Source organism: Brienomyrus brachyistius, chromosome 18 (genome assembly GCF_023856365.1).
Source record: "Brienomyrus brachyistius isolate T26 chromosome 18, BBRACH_0.4, whole genome shotgun sequence".
NCBI classification, from domain to species: domain Eukaryota; kingdom Metazoa; phylum Chordata; class Actinopteri; order Osteoglossiformes; family Mormyridae; genus Brienomyrus; species Brienomyrus brachyistius.
In genome coordinates, this window is record NC_064550.1 from 22087062 (window position 1) to 22113974 (window position 26913).

The following is a 26913-nucleotide window of genomic DNA, read 5'->3' on the forward strand; positions in this document are numbered from 1 at the left end:
TTGATTGACTGATTACTGATGTTTGGTATTTGAAATAGGGAAGACATTGTCTATACTCCATGAAGTCAATTTGAAATCCAAGGACCAGAAATGACTCATTACACAAACACATCTTGTTTTACTCCATTTTTTTTTTTTTTGGGGGGGGGGGGGGGGGGTACGTGTGTAGTTTACTGTCATTACCAAGCACTATGCAAAATATGGCATAAAAAGTAATTATAAATCAAGCCGATGCTTTTACAGTATAAAAGATGGCATACTATTTTACATTTATGGGATAAAATTATGGTGCATGAATCAATCTTTGATTTTTCAGTGAATTACAAAGCTGGGCGGCATGGTGGTGCAGTGGTTAGCACTGTCGCCTTCCACCTCTGGGACCCGGGTTCGAGTCTCCGCCTGGGTCACATGTGTGTGGAGTTTGCATGTTCTCCCCATGTCGTCGTGGGGTTTCCTCCGGGTACTCTGGTTCCCCCCACCCCCACAGTCGAAAAACATGCCAAGGTTAATTGGAGTTACCAAATTGCCCATAGGTGTGAATAGTGTGTGAGTTTGCCTTGCAATGGGTTGGCCCCCCATCCTGGTTTGTTCCCTGCCGTGTGCCTGTAGCTTCCGAGATGGTTCTACACCCCCCACGACTTTGAATAGGACAATATTACAGAATCTTTTATAAACTGAAAATACATAGGCAACATTTAAAATATCTAACACATTTGATTTAATATTAATAGGGGCCCAGTTATAGATTTAGGCACCTTGAAAGCATCCAATAATGTTCCAAATTTTTTGGGGCCCCTGTCACTCAGGGCCCTAGGAATCCTCCTAAATTAAACTTCCATGAGGTTTAGTTAAAAATGACTCTCAAACTTATTCGAGAAAATTCCAGTAATAAAGATATCTTCATTGGGATGAAACGTCTTTTTTTTTACTTACCAGTTCCGCACTACCGAGGCGTCAGGATACTTCGTGAAAGTTGCGAGCGTACTTTCTCTGTCACGGTAATATGGATGCCGGCAAAAGCGGCAGCGACCCTGACCGCAGAAAAGACAAGCAGCAGCTCCGAGGTCGCCTCTAACCCGATGGTGGCCGGTCCAGAGCCCGGACTGGCTTTATGAGCAAATGAATCTGTGCACTACGGAATGGGAGGGACTCCATTGGACAGTGCGTGTCTGTCCCCCCATTTAAACTGCCCCGCGCATGCGCACTAGCTCATTTTTGGGACTTGGTCTGTTACACAACTGCTTATTTCTCCATTCTGCCCACCTCTTCTTGCCGGCATTTGCTCCTATATATTTTAATATCTTATTTAAAAAATAAAATAATACACGGCGACAGAATGGGTGGAGATCATGGACATAAGGACTCCCAGGTAGCTAATGATACAAACGTTTTGATATGTCATGGCCGAAAAACCTTCGCTTTGACAATGAGTGTTATAACTAGACAGCTAATAATGTAGCCTTGCCGTGGCAGGCAGCGATTTAGTGAAAAATATATTTTAGCAAAAACTGACAAAATCGCCCAGGTGCGGTAATTTGAAATAGATTTCTTATCGAACTGGTTGATATTCGGGTGACAACTTTATGAGTAGTTTTACGGATTTTTGTACTGTAAAAACATTTTTTCATAACCTTAGCTAGGTAGTGAGCTGGCTGGCTTGCAGATAGGTATGCTAGCTTGTGCCGGGATACGCTTTGAATAAATGAGAAATTGTTATATTTTTCTTTTTGCAGATCGATGCCGGATCTCGAATTGGTGGTAAGTATGACATTTTCCCATAAATGAAGCATAAAATGCATCGCGATCGTCCTCGTTTTCCACTCCGGATTGCGAGCCCTCGGTTTTCTGTAGTTAGTTTTTTAAGGACAGAAATGGCGTCCCAGAGACTAAGTCCCTTCTCCGTTACTCGCAGGCGCCTATTGTTCAAATGGAGGGCTTTAAAATCGTATTTAAGGCGGTCAATATTTCCATCTGAAGGCACGATCCTGTAGAGCCGGACATTGTTTTCCCCGTTATGGGGCACGTTTGCGCCGGGATCGCGATTAAAGGTTTGTTTTTTGGAGCCGAAAGTGGGCGATTTGGGGGTTGAGGACTTAGTCTCTGCGCCATTTTCTTTTTCTCCGGCGGCTCTGAGTGCCGAGAACACAAAGTGCAGATCTGCTGTGATATGGAGGCGAAGGCACAGGGACGAATGGGGGGGTCCCGGCCTGCCAGGATGCTTGGCACCTTTTTTCTTCTCATTTAGGAAAAATAAACAAATAAAAAATCTAAACCCTGCTGTTGCGGTTACGTGTAGCGCGAATTAGTAATATTGTTAGTAACTTTCAACAGCGAATCTGATCCCCGCGGACAATCTGCTGGTTTGTTACATTTTTTATCAAGTCTGGCTTAATTGAGATGCGTTAACTGGTGTAATTCGTGTTGGATCACTTCTTAGGGTAATTGTTTTAGCCTGCGCCTCACTGCTCCTTCATATAGCTTTTATATATTAAGGCAATTTGTCATTTGAAAACTTTTCCCTCGGTGTTAAGTACCTCTTACGGTGCTGCATATGTTAGAACACAGCACGACTTTGGTCGGGGCTGAACTACACTCACATTTAACATTTTTTTTCATTTGCAATTTGCCTTTATCGTTAAGGGTACCGGATCTCACAACCTGGACAGGTTATAATCTTCCTTGGATCAAGTTCAAATTCAGACTGGGCCTGTTTCTGTTGGAATATAAATTCCCGAATAAATCTCACAGTCCTTTTCCTATAGTAGTGATTTAATAGTTTATTATGTTGCATTACTTTTAAAAAATGTAAAGTGTGCATAGAAATATTAATTTACCCATGTGTAATAAATAAAGAAGATTTGTCCAAACACTTTATCCAAATTGAGGAAAGTCGAGAGGACAGAGAGCAGGCTCAGTCGCTCACGTTGTAGAAGTTGGGGTTAGGGGTCTTGCTCTTGGGCTCAGTGGTGATACGGTTATTCTACCAATCATGGGATTTGAACCTACAATCATTCAGATATGGGCAGAGAGCCCTATCCCCAATCCCCATAATTTTCTTGATTATTTAGTGTATAATGTGTCGAATGGAGATTATAAATGACAGTTATCATGTTTTGAATGGTATACGTGTGTATTACCCCTTAGGTTGTGATGATGACAGTTTTGACCAGCTGTGAAAGTATTTTCAAAAGTTACCGCGCCACGTTTTCCATGCGTGCGTTTCACTGCAAGTGTTGGAGTTTACAACGTTCCCTAGTAATGTACGACCATGTTATCTGAATGTTAAAAAAGCATGAGTCAACGTAAATGTGTCTTTTTTGTGACAATGTTGCGACTGCAGGCAGATAACAGGCCCACTGCCGTAAGTGACGCGTGTGTGTCGGTGTAGCTGACAGGTGTAAACTGAATTCATGCTTTGTATCTGTGCATTTGGGTGTCCCTGGACATGAGTGTGGCTGACCGGTGTACACTGAAGTCACTCTGCTTCCAGACTATTACAGTGAATGTGGGACCTCCTCTTATTGCCTCTTGAGGTACGGCTGTCATATCTGGGGAGGGTATGGACCTTCCAGCCACAAGTAGTAAGGGTGGGCAGCGGGGTAGGGGTGTGTGTGTGTTGTGTTTTGTGTTGATAACATTTAGAGCAGTGTTTGATCTGTGGCTCAGCAGCTTAGAGATCAGTACTTGGTTCCAGAAGGTTGGTGGTTCAAATCCCAAGTGATACCTCTAATGGGCCCTTAACCCCAGCTGCTCCAGGGGTCCTAAATACTTCCTGATCCTGAGCTTTACTCTGCTGAATAATTGTAGATCGACCAGCTCAGTGGAAAACCTCATTCTCCAGCATTCCGAACTGTTTCTTGACCCCAACTTCTTGGGGTCGATCTGTAGTCAGACAGGAAGGCACAGAGTCAGGTTATAGGGTCCCTACAGGAGTCTTACACCAGTTCGCTCAGCACACGATTAGTAGTTTGTACAGGATTTTCTCAGGAATCGTGAAATTTTGAGGAACCGTGATCCAGCTGGTCTCGCTGGCTTGTCCAGCCAGGAAGTGAGGAGAGTGCTGGTTTTTAATTATACTGTAGTGTCTTCTTGCAGGATTTCCGTGAGCTTTCAGTTAGGTCTTTTTGTTTTATACACATACGTTCAGTCAAGAGACTGAAAGTTGAGTGTTAGCACACACTGCATATCTAAGAGCATAGGATAATTCCACACATCTGATAGATAAATACTTGTATCCATCCATCCATCCATCTTCTCTTACCACTAATTCAGTACAGTTGGACCTGATCACATTGGGCTTGGAGTCTATCCCAGGCAGTACAGGACACTATGCTGGGAAGAGCCTGGATGGGATGCCAGTAGCAGGGCACATGCACAGTAAGACACGCTGAGCGATTTAGATACACAGATTCACCTAAGTGCATGTTTTTAATCTGTGGGAGGAATCCCACGCAAACTCTACACAGACAGCAGTGTGATTCCACAGGGCTACTCTCTGAGCCACTATATCACCCTACAAAAATACATTAAATTCATAAAAAAATGATCTGCGGAAGCTATAAGGGATAAAAACTGCTGGTGGCTGCTTTCAGTATAGAGGTGTTCTGGTGGTGATTTATATGGCCACAGCAAACCGAGCAATCAGCCAATGAGATTAGGGCGGATGGTTATTGGCAAATGATTGTGACTTCTTCAAAATAGAGCAAATCTAATTGGGCGCCAGATAAGATGAAATGAAAGCGAATCGTAATGCTGGCCACAGAATCTGCTGAAAGGTGAGCGAGTCGTCTGTCTGGTTCAGCCGTAATGAATACAGCACATTTAAGATTGCGGCCCAAACAAAGGTCTTCCTTTCTAAGCTTTTAAATCGGCAGAGATTATTCTGTATTTTTGAAAACACTGCGATGCTCATTCCAAAAAGTGGTAGAAAGTCGAACCTCTCTTAGCTCGGAGGGAGGAAAAGCCTCAAAATGAACTCTGATTAGTTTTTATCCGCTGCTTCGAATTGGGGAGTGAGAGAACTCGTTGTACGAGTTCAGCATTTATCATCGCTGGGCAAACAACTGATGAGTGACGGTAATCAATGGAGAATTTTAGCGGCTCCTGCGCTAATTGGGTTTAGCTTGATCGCCGTAGATGACGCAGTTTGAACGCTCCTTTTTTAACTACTAAACTCTCCTAGAAACCATCTGGTAAGGATTTGCTGAGCTTAATGTTCAGTTGCTGCCTGCACTGGTGATGCTGAATGCCAGAATCCTTATCGGAACAGTTGCTAGCAGGTATCGTTTTTATCGAGGCCCCACCCTGCCATGATCCTCCGCCTGTTCGCCTCACATTTCAGGTTTTCCACTCGTGCTTCCTCGGAATGTGTGGATGCTTTCTCCGTAGATTTCGCGGAGCTGTTAAGCTGTTAGTCTTGCTGTAAGGGGGAGCTGTGCGGCTCAGCAGATAGAAACACTGTACCTGTGAGTAGAAGGTTGCTGGTTCAAATCCGTGGATCAGCAGAGTGATTTCAGTGTTAGGCCCCGGAGTGAGACCCTTAACCCCCAATTGTTCCACAGATTAGTTAACCTTACTTTCTCAACAAAAAAACCCCATCAAATACGTATATCACTTTGGAAAAACATATATGCTAAATTAAGTGTAAATGCAAGGTGCATTTGTTGCACCATAGTGGTCCACTGTATTTGGTCTTTGCTTTAATAGGGTGCTGCATTTTGAAGTTATTCTGATGAAATCGTGCTGAGAGGCCTTGAGTTGGGGTACAGATATTCTTGCTAATGACTTGCGTGACTAATATGAACTGAAACGTATGAGAGTCTAGCGAGTCGCCGCGGCTGTGCTAACTGGTTGTTTAACTCCGCTCGCACGACAGTCCTGCAAATCACTTTAAACCGAAACATCTGTCCGCATCCCCCGCGGCGGTGCTTTGTTTCGGAAAGGCGACACGGGGTACGGAAAGCCCCGCGCTGCCGTCCACCTCAAGCAGGAGGCACATCGGGAAACGCTGGCTTAGGGGCTGCTTCTCAGGGTTACAGGGATGAGGGAAGGCTGCTGCGTCTTTTGGGGGAAATGAAAAGCCCCATGTTTTATTCAAGAACTTGTCAACAAGTGCTGGGTTAACGCATCTGACGCACCAGGAAATCACCATCGGTGTATTTTGTATCAGAGCAGAGGGAGACGCAGCCTGGTACAGGCGGGCTTGCGGTTCGAATTAACGCCAGGAGTCTCACACTGAGGCTCGATCGGTGTGTTGAATTCTTTATTTCTGGTCTAATATTGGCCGTTTAATGTAAATATAGGTGATGAAATAGTTATGCAGGTTTGACAGTGATCTTTACATTCCCATCTTTTCGGCCTGCTTGACATTACGTAAATACTTCTATCATTTTGCATACTGAGCTTGTTTTTTTTTTTTGTTCCTTTATCCTTTATCCATAGGAGAATAAAAAACATTATTTTGTGCTGTGAACTTCTACATAGGGCCTAAGGTACAGAACAGGTCAAGGTAGAGGATGGAGTAACTGGAGATGAAGGCGAAGAGGCTGGTGATTTGCTTGCAGGTGTTTTCTGTAAGGCGTGGCAGTGTTTCGAAAGCACGAACAAACTCGCAAAAAGTGTGGATCTGTATGTGTGTCAGATGTCATTGTCTGTGGCTTTGCCCCGCTCTCCACGGAGGGTCACGGATGCCCCTTGGGTCTGTTAGCGGCTGCTCTGTCCCCTGCGGAGGATGTGAACCATCAGCACGTCGGCGATGGGAGTTTGTTAGTTCTTTAGCATGGAAATTTACCTGTGAACATGTTCCCTGTGTCTCGGGGTGTAAAGTAGTCCCGTTGGATGTGGTCTCCGTGGTAAAAGCCATGACAGTTAACAATTCCATGCTTGTGCCTTACACTGGATTTACACCGAAAAGGGGATTAAGAGTCTGGGATTACAGGATGTGTAGCACCTTCCGGGATATCTCTTCGGCAGGTTTGGGAGTAATTGAGAAGTGGTTTAGTCTCATTAGTCCAAAGCTGAGGTTTAAGTGCATTTTAGACTGAGACGTCTTAAGACTTAATTTTATGTTTAACATTTATTGCTTTTTGTTCATCTCAGCAAATGGGCATAACATGGGCTTGTCTGTTTGTCCCTGTCTCCTTGAGCAGCACAGATGTTTCTGGAATTTTCTATTGCGTCTGGAGGCATTGCATCAGAACCCACTGGAGTTATTAGGCACCTGCTATGGCTGGGCTATTTAAACCCTTCGACAGAAAGTGGGCTAACCCTGACAGCTATTGACAGCCCATAGTTCCAACCCTTTTTGGCTCTTTGACCATTTCTTTTCTCCAGTGATGCCACGGATATACTTACAGACACGGTCTTTGGGTGTATAATGGACAAATCGGTCTAGTAATCAGAATTAGAATCAGAACACTTTTATTATCCCAGAGGAAATGACCTAAAACCTCTTGTTTCTCTGCGGGTTCAGGGGTCATGGGGGAACCAAGGGCTTGAGGCTGGTCTGATCGGTCCGCTGGGAGAAGGAGAGTGTGTCCCTGTACCGCCCTGCGCCCCTGAGTCAGGGCGAGCCAGACGAGGTGCGGGCAGGCCAGCAGGAACGCTCGTCTCCTGTGGCTTTCGTGCCTTGGCGTGCTGGGGAAAGCTTGCTCTTTTCATTTCTGCCTTTCTAACAGGCCGTACAAAGTTCCTGAATGGGGGGGAGGCGTGTAAACATGGCTCCTCCAATCTATCCCCGGCGGTCCTGCGATAGTTCCGCCTTTTTATCTTCGGCGGAAAAGCGGAAGGCGCTCGAGGAAAGCCAGCAACGGCGTCTGTGAAGATCAGCTCCTTAATGTGAGCTCTGATCGCTCCCTCCGCCTCCATCGTTTATTTTGCAGCCCCCTCATCAGGTCTTTTAGCTGACAGTGACCAGGGATGGAAAGGGGTCTCTCCACAGCACCACAATAACCAGACCCATGGCTGCAGGAACTCTACAGTAAAGCAGCTGGTAACCGTAGGAATCTCTTTTCAGGTGGCACTTTGAGGCGTGTGAGGAGGTGGAATTACGGCAGTGTGTCTGTGCGTTTCCTGTCTGTCTGGTACGCCTCCCAGGCGTCGCGACTCTCTGCACGTGGACGCGCCTCTGCTGTCATAACCTTCCGTTTGTTGCTTTCTCAGCAGCACGAGGCCACTTTGGTATCTGAGGCGGTTACCGATGACGCCACTGTGGCCAGCGCCTAACACACTCAAATTGAGGGGTTTCCGGGGTCTCCTTGGACCCCTCCTGTTAGAGACAAAATATGAAGGAATGTCATCCCCTCTTCAGTCGCTGACGCCTTCACTCTGCTTCCCCGGCCGGGCCGCTTGTGCTAACTGCGCTTTTAGACGGCAGGTTCCAGGTCTGGGTTTCAGTTCCTGTTTCTTGCTCTTTCTGATACGTCAATTCCTTCCTCTCCTGCAGACTCCCACAAACACAAAGAGAAGCATCGGGACAAGGAACACAAGCACAAGGACCACAAGAAGGACAAGGAGCGGGAGCGGGAGCGGGTGAAGCCCCGATACGCTGACGGGTACGTCCCCCCCTGCGCCTCTAAGGGGAACCTCTGCCGTGCCTCAGGTTATGACGTTTTTCCTCAGGCGTAAGGAACGATCGGATTAGCCCCCCGCCCCCCCAAACATGGCTGAAAGTCTAACAGGTCCTGAGCCCGATTTCCCCTGCAGGTCAGAGGGTTCAATTTCCCGGCTGGTGGGAGTGGATCCGATAGCTGATGATGCCACTACCCAGTTTCTGTCATGACTCGCTGACTCATCGTCGTGACTCGCTGACTTAGTGTAGTGACTCGTTGTCTGCTCTTTGCATAGTAAATGATTTGCAGGCAAATAAAAAAAAAAAAAAAAAGACAGATGGATTAGAGTGGGAAACAGACGCTCTATGGCTGCCGTCTTTAACGGGGACCATGTTCAGGTAGCACCCCCAGCCCCCCCCCCCCCCCCCCCCCCGGGGGGAATTTGGCAGGGCTTTATTTGATGCACATTACTGGGGTGTCGTGAGGTGTCCTGCTGAATTGACCAACTGAGGCACAGAGAGTACGAGGAGCTTGGCTCTTTAACGGCAGGGTGGGGGGGGGGGGGGGTAGTGGGGTGATGGATTATATTATTCTCAGCCCCTCCCTTCATCCCCTAGCCACACCGGGCCTCGTTTTCCCCCATCTGTGATGGACTCGCCGAAGAACAAAGGGCTCCTTAATGACATCTGTTAGTAGTTTGTTGCTTCGTTTGCAGCACAGTGTGGTCTGTGGTTCTGGGCTCCGTAGCGTGATGTTTCTGGGGCTGGGTCTCAGGCCTGGGGGTAGGGGGACACCAGGACCCTCCTCTCTCTGCACTCGCTCGGGTCAGCCGTGCCTGCCGCTCACCTCGTTCGTTCACTCACTTACCTTTCTCTCTCTTTCCATAATTCCCTGAAGCAAACACGAGGATTTTGCAGAGAGGAAGCATCGAGACAAAGACAAAGCGAAACACAAAGACCGCAGCGTAGAAAGACACAAGCACAAGGACAAGGAGAAGAGGAGAGAGGACAAGGTGGGCATCTAGGTCACCCCGACCCGTGTGGAGTCATATTGACAAGGGCCGGGTGGTCTCTGTGTAGGTCTGATCTGTTCCCCCAAAACAGGATGGAGAACTAAGGTGACCAGGGTGTTGGGGGGTGGGGGGGGCGCTGTCAGCTACTTCAGGTTTTACAAACTATTTTAAAACTGAAAGTCTCCCATGCTTGGCTTAATTCAGCTCTTCTTGTGCATTGACTGGTTTGTTTCCTCGATTGAGAGACTCATCCAGCTGTTTCACATTAACATTCGTGACACGTGCGTGATTACAGGAGACTGACCAATCAGCACACAGCAACTCAGTGCTGAAGTGACATCCAGGTCTTTTTAATTGAAATGGTACTTTTGCAAACCCTGTCCTAAGCTCAGAGTGTCCCCCCCGACACGGATTAGGTCACCCTACTGATACCAAGCTTGGTATCAAGCTACTTCTGTGCAGCCTTTTTTGAATCTTCGTCTCACCTTGTCTTGACCCGAACCACACAGGGCGGAATTTCACACAGACCTAGATATTTACAGATTCCGCACACTCATACATATTTAAATCATTTAAGCAAAACATTTTGAATAATGTAGCAAGTTCAATGGGGAAACAGCCCATTAAAATGAAAGCTTAAATGTGAATTTCAGATTTTTTTTTTTTTTTGAATGGTGCTTTTATGCGTTGACGCTTTTCCGTGCGGCAGTCCTCTTTGTTTTGTGAAGTTTGCCAGACCTGCACCTTTGGTAAGAGGAGCTCTGTGGTTTTTATTGCAGAACAAAACTCTGGGCTTTGACGAAAAACCAAGGAAAGAGCAGGAAAATGGATTTGCTAGGTAGGATTTCCCTGCATGTTGGAAAATTCTGTGCTGTGTCCAAGTTCTTCTGGGAACGGCAGTCTCTGAACTGGTGTCTGCATGCGCTGTATGTCCACACGGGTGTCAAGTATGACATAGTTATGTCTCGTCGTGTCTGAAAACTCATACTCTCTCTCTCCAGCCCCCCACGGGTCAAAGTGGAACCCGACTGCGACGGATTCTACCAGTCTCCCAGACACGAGAAGTCGCTGAAGAGGGAATTTGAAGACGATGAGTGAGTACTTCATGGGCGTTTGGTGCAGGTGGTGACCCTCCCCCATGACACCGGGGGCACCACTAATGGTAGATGACTACGTGTGTGGTTACAGAGTCGTGAATCTGACATGGTGCGCAGTGCTTGTGAGTCTGCATCCCGATAAGTTTGGGAGAGAGAAAGGTTTGTGTAACTTTTTCAGTTAGCAGGTTTTGTATGTTTGTTTTCAGCATTGAATTCAAGCCCAAAAAGATCAAGATTGAGAACGAGAAGAAGGTAAAGAAGCGGAAGATGGAGGACGAGGAGGTCAGCCGCGCATCTTTGTGTCGTTTCTCGTCGGAACATTTTTATTATTCCTGCTCCATAACCAGGGGTCTTTTTACGGGATTAATGGGAACCAGCCTCCTGATTTTCTTCCTGCTCTTCTTGGACGTCTTAGGACGTCAAACCCAAAAAGAAAACAAAGGACAAGAGGGTGGATAATGGAGAGACCAAAAAGAAGGGGAAGAAGGAGCCGGAGGAGAAGTGGAAGTGGTAAGGCCTCATCGGAGACCGGAGATGTCTGACCCTCCCTTGTCTGTTCCTAGTGTTGGACATTTCAAGTGCAGAAGCCAAAAATCCAGGCCAAGATTTAGTTTCTATCAACCAGTTGAGTGTAGAGAGTCACAGTCACAGAGTACTAAGCTTGTTGGTAGAAGCAAAATCTTGGCCTGGATTTTTGGCTTCTGGACTTGAAATGCGCAACACTGCCTGTTACATACTGACGGTTTTGAAGGGTTTCATAAGCATTTACTTGACTACATTTTTTCTTTGTTCTTGAGAGGTACAGGAATACCCCATACTGAAATTACGTAGCTAGAGGGTTCTGTAAGCTTGGCTAACGTTGGCCGTCTGATTTGTGTCTTTGAGTGAAATTCAGTGAACCGTCTCTGAGTGGTGGGCGGAGCCTCTGTTTCTTACCGCTCGTTTAACGGGCGTATAATTGCAGCGGCTGCCTTCGTGAATCATTCAGCGGTACCGGTGATTTGGCGGCGTGAGGACATTGTCTCCCTGGGCGTGACGCTCAGCCGCACCTGCTAGCGAGACGATAAGCATCCAGGTGGATGTTCGTGGGAGTGTCTCTGAGCTGCCGCGTTGGGCTGAATTTAAGTGGGATTTAATTTTCTCGCTTTCATTTCGAGTCCCACCCCAAGTCCCATGTGACGGTTTACTCAAAATGTTGATATAGCCTTAATCATGTAGCTTAGTCTTATCATCTGAATTTACATGTGTGAGGGGACTCTTGGTTTAAGTGTTTGATCGCGGTACAACTAGAAGCTAATTTGCAGATAACTTTGTAGATGCAGATGCCCTCATTATTGACTTGCGTGTTGCTCAAAGTGATGATGGAGGGTTAACTTGCCATAGTTCTGGGTTAGTCTCTCCAGACAGGCTATGCTGACTTGACGCTCCTTTGTTTGTCAATCTTCATTTGGTCTAAATCTCCGTCATTTTTGTAAGAGCTCATTTTATTGGCAGCTTCCGTTCCTGTAAGTGTTCATGTGATTGGTTCAGAGGAACGATCCCATCAGCCAGGCCTCAATGGTGTATTTTGGCCTTCTGTTCTTTTACCGTATGTACAGTCGCTAACCATAATATTATTTATGTTCCAGTATTGATTAACTAATGATAAGTGGGGCCAACGAGGACGCATTTGTTGATTACATGGGACAATCAATCCAGACCCTGGTCATGACCACCTCATCATGTGCAAAATGATTTGAAGGGTCTCACTTTTTGGATTCTGCTCCTTCTTTTGACGCTAGGTGGGAAGAGGAGCGATACACTGATGGCTCAAAGTGGAAATTTTTGGAACACAAAGGCCCCGTTTTTGCCCCGCCTTACGAGCCCCTCCCTGAGAACATCAAGTTTTATTACGATGGTAAATGCGTGCTTCTCCTAATAGATCCAGGTTTAATTAAGATCTCATTCGTTAAGCTGCCATACCAGGAATTTTTATTTATAAATTCTAGTTATCGCTGTGACCCTGTCTGGGATAAGCGGATGGATGGAATTTCAGATATATTAATCATTCAAGTTAAATTGTAGTGTCGACGCCTGTAAGCGATGGGGAAATTTTTACTGTTTGGTTTTGCTGAAACACCCATCCATCCTTCATCAAACCATACGTGCAGGACATTATCTTGGTGCCTGTTTAAAAATAAGCACAAACAGTTGTGGATGGGATCGCGCTGCGTGCTGATTGGTTAAGCTCTGGCTCTCATTGCGTCTCTTAAAGGAAGGCACATGAGGCTCAGCCCCCTGGCTGAGGAAGTGGCCACCTTCTTCGCTAAGATGCTCGACCACGAATATACCACCAAGGAAATCTTTCGCAAGAACTTCTTCAAGGACTGGAGAAAGGTGAGGGTGGCCTCTGGCTGAGCTAGAAAATGATCGATTCGGAGAGATAACCAATCAGAATGTAGAGGAGGTAAGTCCAAGCAACTAGAGGAGGCAGGATCAACCAGTCAGATGTCTTGGTCCCGCCTCCTCTGGTTGATTGGACCCACCTTGTCTACAATCTGATTGGTTATCTCTCTGAACCAATCGTTTTTCCTTCTGCCCTCAGAACATTTTCGTTCCCATGACAACTCCCATGAGCAAGCTGGAGTCCATTATCGTTCAACGACTGTTTTGGTGGAATCGTACAGGTTTCGGAGCACTGGTGCGCGGGTGAGCGGTCAGTTAGCGCATCTTGCTTTCTTCCCAGGAAATGACGTCAGAGGAGAAGTCGAGAATCACAGACTTGAACAAGTGCGATTTCACTGAGATGCATGAGTACTTCAAGGCCCAGACAGAGGCAAGGAAGCAGATGACCAAGGAGGAGAAGCAGGTACCTGTTTGTACAGCTCTCCCTGGAAGGGCCAGGAGAGTTCCTCCTTCTGGTGGGACTAACATACCTGCAGGAAGACTGGCTGGGTGATTTTTATTGCTGCCCCCCCCCCAGATGTTTCAAAAATTAAATAGGTAGTTAGTACAGTCAGATGACCATAGCTTGCTAGCTGGTGAGCAGAACATGCTGCTCCATCTTCTCCTAAATTTAATGTTTGGTGTAGTGACTGTTTGTGGCCAACAGGGGGCCCCAAACCACAGGGGCCTCATGTAAATGTGTGGTTTGAATGATGGTTAACAACCAGACTTTACAGTGTTTGGCAGAATCATAGCCAATTGTGGAGACATGCATTTCTGCTGAAAAAGCAGGAATTAGAGAAACATTCCACGTTTGAGATGCAATTAGGCTGGAAGATCATGAACAAAACGGAACGCAGAGATTAATCACTGTTTGCACACGTCGCTTTTGGATCAGGCGATGGGGAACATATTGTAGCTGCGGTGTCATGATTACTTTATTAGGTTTATTAGGATAGCATGGATATTTTTAAAGACACTGAATGTATTTTTGAAGGCTGCAGAATATATCCGCTTCTCAAGAACACAGGAGTCATGTGACTACAGAGTCCATCACGATAGACCAGCACCGGTCTCTCATGCCACATTCCCACCAACACGGAGCCGGTGCTGGGCTGGTTCTCGTTTGGTGCCTTTTGAGAACCTGCCTGCATTTGAAAAAAGTCCCAAAAGCAAAACATCCAACACACGTGTCTCCCTTTTCGGATTTATTTTGATCTATTTCGGAATTTAAGTTATGACACGTCGCGCTCTGCCTCTATTGCATGTATCACCTTTGTCTCCTTGAAGACTCCGCGTCTATTTGTATGAGTGAGTTTATTCTCGCTCACCATTTTACTGTTGTCCTTTTAAGGATCACGCAATAAGAGTCTGCTAAAAACGGAACTTTTCTGTCCGCCTCATGATCTGGTCGCCACTCGAGTGCCACGATATTTTACTTATTTGACCTGTCACCTGTTTATAATTTATTATTAAATCTGGCCAGCAGATCCATCTTCCATTTTTCATAGCATAAAAACATAGCATGTTACTGTGTAACATTATTCCGCTAATAAGCTGGCTGGTTGCCACACTGCCGGCACCGGTGATATTAGACTAAATTGGTTTTGGGTTGAATTTTCTGGGTAAGGGGGAGGTTTTGGACGGGATAGCGTATCCCACTTTCGCTTATGTTATGGTTGCAAATTCTGAGAGCAGCTTTTCTGTTGTGCCGTGCAGGAGCCATTTCTTCTGACCCAGGGCCAGTTTTTGCAGTGGAAATGCACAGATCTAGTTCCAGATTAGAGAACCAGTCTGGCACCAGCTCCGGCACCATGTTGGTGGAAACAGGGCACTAGTCACGTAGAGCTACTTAAAAATTCCAACGTAACGTTATGGCATACAGGCCCTGATATATGATTGGTCGTGTCCCTCACCTCAATCCTCTGCCCCCTCTCAGAAAATCAAAGAGGAGAATGAGCGGATCCTACAGGAATTCGGCTTCTGTGTGATGGACAATCACAAGGAGCGGATCGGCAACTTCCGCATCGAGCCGCCGGGCCTGTTCCGCGGCCGTGGCGACCACCCCAAGATGGGCATGCTGAAGAGGCGGATCCGGCCAGAGGACATCATCATCAACTGCAGCAAGTGAGTTCCATGCTTCCTGCATGCGCTCTGTACTCTGGGGTCTTTGTGCTAACTGGTGAAACTGGTTCTGGGTGGGACTCGAATTTCTGAACCGTCGGATGGCAGGAGGAGGCTCAGTAACATCTGTAATAGAAGCACTACAATGGTGTCTCACTGGCCAATCAGGCAGCATTTCCTCTATCAATATTAATGAGCTGCTCTCTGCCATGCTACATTTTGGGTGGAACAGTGAATAGTCAAGGAGGGGTAAAGCCGTGCAGCAGTGGGGGGGAGGTGGTTGGCAAATCAATAATCGAAAACCCAGAGTGGTGTCAGCTTACGGTAGAAGCCCATGTGATTCTTCAGGCAAGCTTCACTAACGGCGAGTTTGGTTTACTGTGTCCCTCAGAGGATGGCGCCCTAGACGGCCGCCTATATCGCCTAGTGGGCCTGTATGGGCACACTGATGGCATGACTGACCTGCACAGGGGACTGTAGTCACTTAACAAAATGCTCCAGCACTTCCATAAGCGTATGGAAACATTTCTGGAATCGTGTCATAATCGGAGTTACGCTTCTGGCTGTGCTGCTGGGTGGAGTAAGCGGTTTTCAGTTGGGCACATAAATCTGTGTGTGTGTGTGTGTGTGTGTGTGTGTGTGTGTGTGTGTGTGTGTGTGTGTGTGTGTGTGTGTGTGTGTGTGTGTGTGTGTGTGAATTTTCCACAACCTTCTGCAGTGGCCCTGTAAAAACTGATTTTGGAAAATGGGAAAACATCCCCACAGAAACTGGCCTCCATTTAAATCATATCTCCTGTCCCTTTTTAAAATGTGCTGTGAATTTTTCAATTTCTGGTTTTTGATTGGCTGCCATTTAAATGGAAACCAGGCAGGAGTCGCCATCAAAATGAAGTTGGTGGGTGCCTCTCTCTTCCGGCCCGCATGTGGGGACGCTGTGCTGTGTCCGCGAGGGGCCGCTTGTCCAGGTCTGACACATGGGGTCGTATTCATGAAATAAAACCGTTTTAACACGATTTTGTTCATCCACCTCTCTTGCTTACTGCCTGGCCATTACAGGGTCACAGTAATTCTGGAGCCTATCCCAGGAAATACAGGGAACTCCCCCCCCCTTCAACCACGTGTACACTGATGTGCTATGGGGGGGGGGGGGGGCTGGAGCCTATCCCAGGAAGCACAGACTAGAGGAACATCCTGTATGGGATGTTGGTCTGTTAGAGGCCTTTAGACACACTAAGAGCTGCTCAGAGATGCCATTTCACCTACCTGCCTGTTTTTGGACCAGGGGAGGGAACCAGAGTACCCAGAGGGAAGGGGGACCATGGAAATGCTAAAAACGGAGGCAGGATTCGATCCCCAATCCCTGGAGAAGTGAGGCGGCAGTGCTGCCCATTGAGCCAACATGCTTCCCCACCCGCCAGAATTCCCCTTAATTATGTCTGTGATAATTCTAAAGGTTCCCTAGCTGACTCTGCGTTCTCTGGGTGTCTGGGCCTTGGCTGGCCTGTATTTTCCTGCCGACGGCTGTACCGGGCTGCCGTTCGCATTGACGAGCATCTTCGATGATTACTGCCCTCATCATCGTCATGGGTCAGTCCCATGGAAGGGTGGCGTCACAGGCGTGACTTACGAACTGTGACATCATAGGTGCAGCCGTCAATCAGGCCAGTGTGGGAAACTGACCCATTGATGGACTTTGGCTTGATCTTGACCACAGTCTTTTAGCAAGCAAGCCCACTCTTTCTGTAATGTTGGCACGCCCAGGTGGGTTGGGCAGCCAGTTGACCTTTGACCCCTAGAGGTTTTTTTTTTTCTCTCTCTCGGGAGTTTTTAAGTTCCTCTCCTCTGTTATCTGGATTTGTGTCTCATTTCTTTCTCTCTTCCCTGTTCCCTGTCTTTGAATTGTTCTGGATAAATGATGCAGGAACGTGTTATAATATAGCAACATAGAGTGTCTTGGGGTGACTCTTGCGAAAAGCAGAATATAAATATAATCTGAATTGAAACTGAATCATCATCATCATCGCGCCCATTTCGTTACTGTTCAGCAGTCTAGCTGGAGCAGGAGGTTTTCAACCTTGGAATCGCGTCCTCTTGTTCGTTTAGGTTACGCAACGTTTATTCTTCAAGGACTGGGTGCCTCTGATTAGATCCAGGTTAGCCTAACATTGCCTCCATCTGCAGGATAGCTCTGAAGGTCTTTCTTACAAACGACTTCCCTACAATCACTCTTTTTAATCTCGGGTGTCTTATCCTGGTCTTTTTCCTCACCTCCAGGGACTCCAAGCACCCAAAGGCACCTCCTGGGACGAAATGGAAGGAGATCCGGCATGACAACAAGGTGACTTGGCTGGCGTCCTGGACTGAGAACATCCAAGGGTCCATCAAGTACATCATGCTGAACCCCAGCTCCAGGATTAAGGTCAGTGTTCCCCGATCCACCCAACCCTCTCCCCAGCAGCTCCGTTCCAACATGGCCATCCGACTGGGCAAGGTAAATTTAGCAGGACAGGAAAAGGTTCCTCCCACTCCTGCTATTTTTGTCTGCTTTGTGCGGCGAGTTCCAGTGATTCAGGATGAACTATAGTAAACACAGAGTATGCGTACTGTAGGATTTCAAACGTGGGAGAAAAAACAGGTATAACTGAGCTTAGTCCAGCTTCAGCGAAATGTTTTGCGTCTTTTCAGCGCATTTCATGGGACCTTCATTGGGCCCTCGGCTGTGGTTCGGTGTCACCGTTGGTGCTTGGCACTCACATGTGCCTGTCGACGTTCCCCTTTCACTCCTGCAGGGAGAGAAGGACTGGCAGAAGTACGAGACCGCCCGGCGACTGAAGAAGTGCGTGGACCGCATCCGGTCCCAGTACCGGGACGACTGGAAGTCAAAGGAGATGCGGATCCGGCAGAGGGCCGTGGCACTCTACTTCATCGACAAGGTCGGGGGGGGGGGGCTATTAGTCGCTGGATCCACTACCTCCTTCTCTCTTTCTATTGTTTAATAACAGCTTCTGAACTGGGCAGCTCTGTGGGTGGCGCTGTTGCTTCACACCTACTAGACTCGGGATTTGGTTCCCCCCCCCACACACCCCACCCACCCTGTGTGTGGATTTTTTGCATGTTCTCCCCTTCTCTGCATGGCTGACCTCCCTCAGTCCAAAAACACTGGGGTTAGGTAGAGCCGGTGTCTCTGAATGTCCCCGTTGCGTATGAGTGCGTGCCTAGCGATGCGCTGGCATCCCGGCCTGGGTTTCCCCAGGCTCCCACTGACCCTGCACTTCTGAACCCCTTCCCAGAGCTGCCCGACAAGCACTGGAACCTCAAATGAAAATACTCGTCCTTGGCAGGAGACGAGGCCTAAATTAGCCTTAGTGGACCCTCCAATCCAAACTGCCATACTGTGTAACAGTCGAATGGACTTAACAATTTAATGATTTTAAAACAACTCTGCACTAAAACCAGTTTGTTTAAAGTGCCCATTGCAAGGGACAAGTTCACAAATCAAGGTTCCTGGCCTGTATTCCCTGCTGTTATAATTACTGTGTTGTCTTCTGAAGCAATTTGCAGGGTCTTGTTAAAAAAAAAAAATGCACGCGCACACACACACACACACAATTTCCCTGGGGCTCCTGCTAAACATTTATATAAACTGGTTGAAAACTGTCAGGGTGCATTCTAAATCGCGTACTTGTTTGCTATGTAGTAGGCGAAATCGGCAGTATGTCTGAATTCTGAATCTTCAGTATGGATGAGATGTAGGTGAACGGTAGCTGGGTGACATACTCCATTCAGCAAAATTCCAAATAGTGCAATGGATGCTGCTCTACCCCCTCAAGGCCACTGGAGCTGCAACCAGAGATGGAGAACATTGCTTGCTCAGAAATCTATGTCAAGATGATGGAGGAAGCACCTCCTCTGTACAAAATCCTTTTTTTTTGTTGTTGATAGTTTATAACTTTTGCAGGGGTCCAGCTAGGTCAGATAACATGCAAGATGGCGACCACCATGTCCTAGTGTATGTATACGTACAGTAGGCACTATATCAGTGGTCGAGTAGTAAGCTTCTGACTAATTTCAGTATGTGCTGTGTAAGTATGCTATTTCAGATGTACCCTGAGAGTAGGTCACATGTTTCCATGGAGATGAGCCTTATGTAGTACTGCCCCTTCCCTCCCCCCCCCCCCCCCCCCCCACAGCTGGCACTAAGAGCAGGCAATGAGAAGGAGGAGGGAGAGACGGCCGACACGGTGGGCTGCTGTTCTCTACGGGTGGAGCACATCAAGCTGTACCCTGAGCTGGATGGCCAGGAGTTTGTAGTGGAGTTTGACTTCCTGGGAAAGGACTCCATCCGCTACTACAACAAAATCCCTGTGGAGAAAAGGGTAGGTGACCACAGGTGGAGCTGAAGATGAGGGGCAGTTTCCATGCTAGTAGCATGCGAGTGACCTTAGCCACCAATAGGTGGCGCTGAAGATGAGGGGCAGTTTCCATGCTAGCGCGCCATGTGGAATAAAGGTCCCTGGTTTTTGGCGGATGTATTTCTTAGAGATGAGGAAGGATATTAAACTGGAACCTTTTTGATTCTGTCTTTTAGGTCTTCAAGAATTTACAGCTGTTCCTGGAAAACAAACAGCCTGAAGATGACCTCTTCGACCGCCTCAATGTAAGGACCCTCGTATATCGCACATTACAAACATTTGACTGTCGAGGAGTCGATTAGGAATAAATGCAGTGAAGTTAAGCTTTCAATGAACAAGTGTATGAGGTATTGGAGCAGGAACCTGATCAGCAAAAAGTGCAATATTAGGGGCTTTCAGGAAACATGTAGTGGCATAGTCTAGGTATAGGGTTATTGAGTAATTATCTCCAACAAAACCCTGCTAAGGTAGGGCACATGCTACCCGTGCTCAGTGGTGCTCTCTGTTAATCCCACAGACCTCAATTTTGAACAAGCACCTTCAGGAGCTCATGGACGGTCTGACGGCAAAGGTGTTTCGAACCTACAACGCCTCCATCACCCTGCAGCAGCAAGTCAAGGAACTCACTTGCCGTAAGTGAACCAACACCCAGCTCTGGCACGAACGCTCACCTGGGGTGTGACATGTAAGGCTGATCTCCTCCATTACATCTCCTGGAGCCTGATTGATGCTGTAGGACTTGGAATACTGCCAGACTTTCGTCTGATTTGAGATGAGGCTATGTGGAGGTTATGGTTTGCTGGACGGACCTTATCAAGCAAGATCTCTTCACTTCTGTAATGTCCCCGGTCACCAGCTGAGGATAACATACCCGCCAAGATCCTGTCCTACAACCGGGCCAACCGTGCCGTGGCCATCCTGTGCAACCACCAGAGGGCTCCACCTAAGACCTTCGAGAAGTCCATGCAGAACTTGCAAACTAAGGTACAGCATGGTCCTGAGAAGCTTCATTGCAAGGGTGGGGGGGGGGGCAAGGGAGAGCTGTAGGCAGTGGTCTTCATGCCCATTGTGCCGCACTCTACATCGCCACAGATAGACGCAAAGAAAGACCAGCTAGCTGATGCCAGGAGGGAGCTGAAGAGTGCCAAGGCAGACGCCAAAGTACGGAGAGACGAGAAGTCCAAAAAGTAAGTGAGGCGTCCAGCTCTGTCAGCATACATAATGCAATATAGTTTGAAAATTATATGACACAGAAGCAGATGTGGCTGTAGGCCTTGAGGTGGGTCTAAGGGGCTGCCTTGGGTAGGTCCTTAGTCTGCCTTAACTGTCTATGTGTTGATTTATTTACTTTGAATCGGAATTCTCTTAATTGGTCAGGTGCACAAACTTGCGCATTTGTCTTGGCAACACCGGTGCATACATTCAAACATGCATTTAAAAAAAAAAAAAAGATTTAAATGTAAGCAGTAGTGCAAATCGGTGAAAATTGCAGTCTGTAAATTTTGTATTTTCACTTGTCGACAAGTCTCAGCTAGATGCGCAAGTTTAGACAGGATTTGGTAAGTCACTTTGGGTAACAGAGGATTCGGTGGTTGTTTTGGGAAATCACAAGATGGAAATGATCACTTGACTCTTCAGGACAGGGTTGGGCAGCTCTGGAGGTACCTTCTTTCCTGGTTTTCAGAGCCGTAGAGGCCAAGAAGAAGGCTGTACAAAGAATAGAGGAGCAACTGATGAAGCTGGAAGTGCAGGCCACAGACCGTGAGGAGAATAAGCAGATCGCCCTGGGCACCTCCAAACTCAACTACCTGGACCCCCGCATCTCAGTAGCCTGGTAAGATTCCCCCCACACACACACACACGTTAGGTAAACATATCTTTATGGGGACCACTCATTCATTTCTATGGGAAGAATGCTAACGCTAACTATGACAACCTTAACCCCCACCCAGCCCTAACCATGACCATAAGTAACCAAGCAAACTACGAGAGTTTTTGCAGTTATAGTTTTTTCATTGCAGACACAGATTTTTATTAAATTGGAAACTGGTTCCCATAAGGGAAAAAAAACTAGTATTTATCACGTCGTGGGGACATTGTGTCCTCATAAGGTAAGGTATACTTGCTCACACGCACGCAGACAGACAGACAGACACACACACACACACAATCCAGGCCACCTGATGATCACTGGGATAATATGAAACCAGTTCAACTATTTAAACTCATAAATGAAATATGAGTGAAATTCTCCAAAATAATACATCAAAAAACTATATTGTCATGTGTCCAATAGCTGCCAATCCCAGAGGCACATCATCCTTTTGAGCTTTGTAATTAAATTAATAGCTTATCATGAAACTTCTTGGCAGATGTCTTGGTTACATATTGCTAATTATGGATCATGAAGACTGGATGTAACATCTGAAGTTGTTAGCACTTTCATAAATACTGTGGTCGTCGTGATAGCTGCGATTCGCAGTTGCTTTACTGGAGTTGATTAAACCAAAAAAACTCATCAGTGGGTTTCTCTTCCAAAGCAAACAGTAGTTCAGTGTTTGGAGTCTTTTTTTTTTAACCAGCAGACTAAACAGTCCGGCATGGATGAGAGAAGGTGCGCTAGATGCATACTTTCGGATTGTCGTCGGGTCTTGTTTTTGAGACGTCAGCTGGCTGGCCTACTTGCCACGCCACTGTGGGTGGATGACGCCGGAGTCTTGATCTTTAGTGTCACAAAGCGCTACGCGAATGATAAAATCGGTTCGGAAAAACATCACTCACAAAGCACGTGACGGAGATGATAACAGTAACTGGCCTGATAGTTTGCTCCTGCGTTCCTGCTGGAAATCCTTAAACTAGTCTGGCAGTCTAGTGTCAGTTGTGTCAGTTGTTGAGTCACTCTCTGTAGCCCATTCATTGAAACACTGAAAAATGTGTTTACTGGTATATGAAAGTGACCCATCTTGAATACCAGCCTTCTGTTTTGATTCTAAAGTTGAAATTTTGGCTTGGACAATCGCCTCGGCGAGTAAATAAGATACAGATCTGGAAGATCTTGTTCAGGAACAACGGTGGCTATTTTTTTTTTTTTTTTAAGTTTTGTTTCTTGTTGCTTTGTTTTAAGGCCTCAAAAACAATGGGGTTGTATGAGCAGCGTAAAGACGGTCCAGCTGACGTACAGGGGAAGGAGACCCACAGCTGTGTCAGGACACTCCAGCTGAATGAAAATCAAACACGATCTGCTAATGGGATTTAGCATTCCCGCAAGCACCTTGCGCTATTTCGGGAACATCTCCGGTGCCGAGCGCTGCAGAGGCGCACGGAGTTCATTGGCCGTCGTCCATCTCCACATCTGTCTGGTCCGTTAGCGCAGGCCTGCTTTCTCCAGGCTCCCCCGGGGAGAACCTTGCAAACGTCTCGAGAGTCTCACCGGGTTTTATGTTTGTTTTGTTTTTACCTCCTTAACCAGGTGCAAGAAGTGGAACATTCCTGTCGAGAAGATCTACAACAAAACCCAGCGTGAGAAGTTTGCCTGGGCCATTGACATGGCCGATGAGGACTTTGAGTTTTAACCGGCTTCGGCTGTAACTTTTTAAGCGTCCGGCTCCTTGAATATCGGCTTTTTTTTTTTTTTAGGGTTAGGGATTTTTGTTATATGCCCGACTTGACCAGGATTTGGAGGAAGACAAAGGGGCGTGGCTAAAAATGAGATTGAAGGAGCTGAAATGTGTGTGTGTGTGTGTGTGTGTGTGTGTGTGTGTGTGTGAGTGAGATGTATGAAGTGTGGAGCATCATGTTTATGAAGCAATGGGTTTCCACTGTTTCTTTTTAAATCTGAAGTGGGGGGCGAGATGAGGAAGTAGTCCCAAACCGTTTGTGAGCATTTTATCAGAATTTGGTTATATACAGTGGCTTGGTGTCTAACCTGCACCGCTCTGACGCTCGGAAAGGTTCGTCGAGCGTGTGTATGCTGTGGTTTGATGCTACTGTATTTAGCGAAACCATGATTCATTTTTTTTTTTTTCTTAAATGTTCTTTTAACCTGTATTTTAGCCAAGATTTATTGGTGAATTCTATATTTTAATAGGAAAATGGTTCCTGAAATGCACCGACGCCTTGTGGAGACGAGAAAGCAAGAATGAACCGACCGCAAAAATGTGTGCGTGATTGTGTGTGAGAGAGGGAGGGAGGAGGTGAGTGGAATAGAGAGCGAGAGAGGGGTGGAGGGAGAGGTGAGAGTGTGATGCATTAAGTGTGGATTTTAGTTACTCTGAACTGTGGAATTCATTCTGCAATGAATGGGTGTCAGAATCGGTATGAAAAAAATACTATTACAACTATGTTCTTGTAACTAGCACACAGAATGTGAATTACATGTGTTTCTTATTTTACAGTTTCTATCAGGGATTTTTTTTCCTTCAATACATATGTGAAAAGTATTTTCCTTTCAAGTGCATCTTCAGAACCTTATGAATTCTCTGTCGGCACAATTCTGCGTTACCATCCGATTTCAACTTCCCTTTCAGCTGTTTCCAGGGGAAAGCAAAGTCTGTTACTTTAAGAAATGCCTATATTTTAATGTTCCAGTGTAGATTCGTCATATTCCCCCCCCCCCCCCTTTCAAATGGTCAAATGAAAAGATATGTGAGGGAGATGTTCTTTGCCAAAAAAACAAAAATTCAAAAAAAAAAAAAAAAAAATTCAAAACCTGGTAACTTTCAATTTAGGGTGTTTTTGTAATTGTATAAAGACAGAAAGGGAGAAAAAGTAACTTAATGTGAATTTATTAGTTACCCTGTATAGGAAAAGCATTAGTGAAATTAGTCAATGTTAATGCTTTATCGGATAATCCTCTTGTCCCCCATCCCGTTTTACCCCCCCCCCCCCCTCCCCGTAGGTTATTTAAAAATAAAACCCCATATAACTTTTGTTGTTGTTTTATGTGATGGCTTAAATAGCTTTTATTGATAAGTCAATCAGCACAGAAATCTTCAGTTGGTGTTAAATGACAAAAACATTAACTGTATAACTGACTAATCGGTTGTGGGCTGATCTTACATTGTATACATGTCATTGTAAAACCCCACAATTAGGCAGGACTGCACCAGGCATTGTTGGGAATGGAAACCGGGAAATGTGTAGGTGAAATCAATTCCCTTTTCGGAATTACCGAACTTGTTTTTGAAGGGAGGAATCGATGCCTTAATTCCCTCCACGATTTATGATGTTGAAACCACTGCTTTAAAACGGTGAGAATCTTGTAAGCAATATGCAGGTCTACATCTTAGGCTGCAAGTCACCTTGTTCTGAAGGACGGCAACATCATAAGCAGCTCTAAATAACACATTTAAAAAACGATTTAATATTTAATGTCATGCATCATAGTTTTTGGTTATCCCTTTTACCACCGGTAGAGGTCCCTGTAACTGCCGTTTGACTGTGCAGGGAATTGGGAAATACTCGTGATACTGGTTGGTTTTCTAAATGTTAATTTCGTAATGAAACATTGTGAGGCTTCAGTTGTTTTTACGAAGTAATTCACATATAGGTCTAAATTACACGATGTCATCAATATGGCCGAGTAAATACATCCCATCGAATTTGCTCATCCTTAATACGTGTATCGTTATTTGATATTTGGATGACATATAGGGTAACCAAACAGCTATATATATACCAATATACTGGTATATATATATTGGTGCGGTATATATATATATATACCGCACCAAGGATCCTCATTATTGTCATATTCTTTGTACAGCTGTTAAAACCGTTATGTGTGATGGGTAAATTCAACCAGTTTCTCCTTTTCACCATTGATAGACCTACGCAATTAATAATTACTATTGCAAAATAGAGGACTCCACGTGGTCCCATAAGAAATTACACCTTAATATCTCCTGGGAATGCATGAAAAGAACATTTGGCTTAAAACACAAAATTTCAATTGTTCAATATTTATATATACATAGCATATACTCTAGGGAATCAAACGAATTTTATGACTCTATACTTGTTCCAAATTAACTCTGTACATATGGTACTCCAGTCTTCATTTTTATAAACGGAATCAACTCTCTCTCTATATATATATATATATATAAAATGAATGAATGAATGAATGAATAATGGAAGAATATAAGCGCAGGCCCATGACCAGGGGTGACGCTAGAAGTTTTTGGCATATAGCCTATTGGACCCCCAACCCAGACCAGACCAATTATATTTCAACATTTGAAGGGCCCTGTCACTCAGGAGCCGTCAGAATCCTCCTAACTAAACTTCCCCCCCTTCTTTTACTGCACCCCTGCCCGTAAATAGTAGCAAATTCATACGGGATGTATCATATAAGGATCTTTAAAACATTTAATATTTAAATGTTTATTATATTTAACATAAAATATTTATGTTCCATATTATTACATTGTCTATATTTACTCCATTTGTTTACAGTTTGCGGCATTGTTTTTCCGGACATTTCCTGCATTGTTTCATTTGTAATTTCTCATGTGGAAGATGAAATTTGACTGGTCTAGGTAACAGTCAATTTAAACGGGAATGTAAAGAATCAAAACTGGCCATGTATAAAAGTGACGAGGGGTGCAGCTAAAAACAACGCAGAACAAATCGATACGAAGGTTATCAGTTTTCAGTGAAGCCTTAAAGGCCGGACGCATGCATGAAACTCCGAAATAAAAGTCGAAGAATACGCATACAGTATGCGTATTCTTCGACTTTCTGGTACCACTTCCTGGTACCCCGTTTAGACTTATTTTATTTGGTATCTTGGCTTGGATTACAGATTGATTTTTTTCCTTTTCAACATGCAGTATTTCATCCGTGTGTTCAGTTGCATACCGGAGCAATTCAGGTCAAGTACCTTTTCTGAAAGGTACAAGATCAAAGCCACGAGGGTTATGCCAAACCTGAAAAGGTGTTCACCTCCACGCTGACTGCTATGGTCAAGCAGTAAGTACCAGTAGGCCTGGCATGTACTATTAGTTTATTCTACTAATTAGTTATTCTACTAACAGAAAAAAAACTATAACAAGTTGTATGTTTACTTGCACGCAGTACACACACTGACGTTTGCCTTTAATTTCCTCCTAAAGATACATGTTTGTAATTTAGATATTCGGTGGTGCTCACATTTGCTTTTTAAGGAATGGCTGCTGATTTTTGTTTATTTATTTATTTTACCTGGCGCAAGAAATGCACGGCAGGCCGAAAGTCGGGCCTGTGTCTTTAAGAGGTCGATCCGCCCGGCGCTTTGTTATACAGAAGGGGTCGGG

General features: G+C 45.7%; 1 protein-coding gene across 1 annotated transcript; it reads left to right on the forward strand.

Annotated features, from left to right (window-relative positions):
* The first annotated feature begins 1219 nt into the window (after positions 1-1219).
* LOC125712524 (DNA topoisomerase 1-like) lies at positions 1220-24325 on the forward strand. The gene is made up of 21 exons (XM_048982670.1): positions 1220-1369; positions 1734-1758; positions 8444-8552; positions 9447-9561; positions 10341-10399; positions 10563-10655; positions 10865-10940; positions 11074-11168; positions 12440-12555; positions 12913-13034; positions 13384-13506; positions 15022-15209; positions 17481-17625; positions 17996-18139; positions 19397-19582; positions 19795-19863; positions 20136-20250; positions 20475-20602; positions 20711-20805; positions 21303-21452; positions 23088-24325. Exons 1-21 carry the CDS (start codon positions 1337-1339, stop codon positions 23188-23190), a joined length of 2289 nt encoding a protein of 762 aa, XP_048838627.1. The 5' UTR covers positions 1220-1336; the 3' UTR covers positions 23191-24325.
* The last annotated feature ends 2588 nt before the right edge of the window (positions 24326-26913 follow it).

What these genes read in the sequence shown, in the direction of transcription:
- LOC125712524 (XM_048982670.1), top strand. Translation starts at nt 1,337, where the DNA reads ATGGGTGGAGATCATGGACATAAGGACTCCCAG. An exon ending in ATCATCATCAACTGCAGCAA is followed by an intron (nt 15,210 to 17,480) that starts GTGAGTTCCATG and finishes CCTCACCTCCAG; the next exon opens with GGACTCCAAGCACCCAAAGG. An exon ending in TGCAGAACTTGCAAACTAAG is followed by an intron (nt 20,603 to 20,710) that starts GTACAGCATGGT and finishes ACATCGCCACAG; the next exon opens with ATAGACGCAAAGAAAGACCA.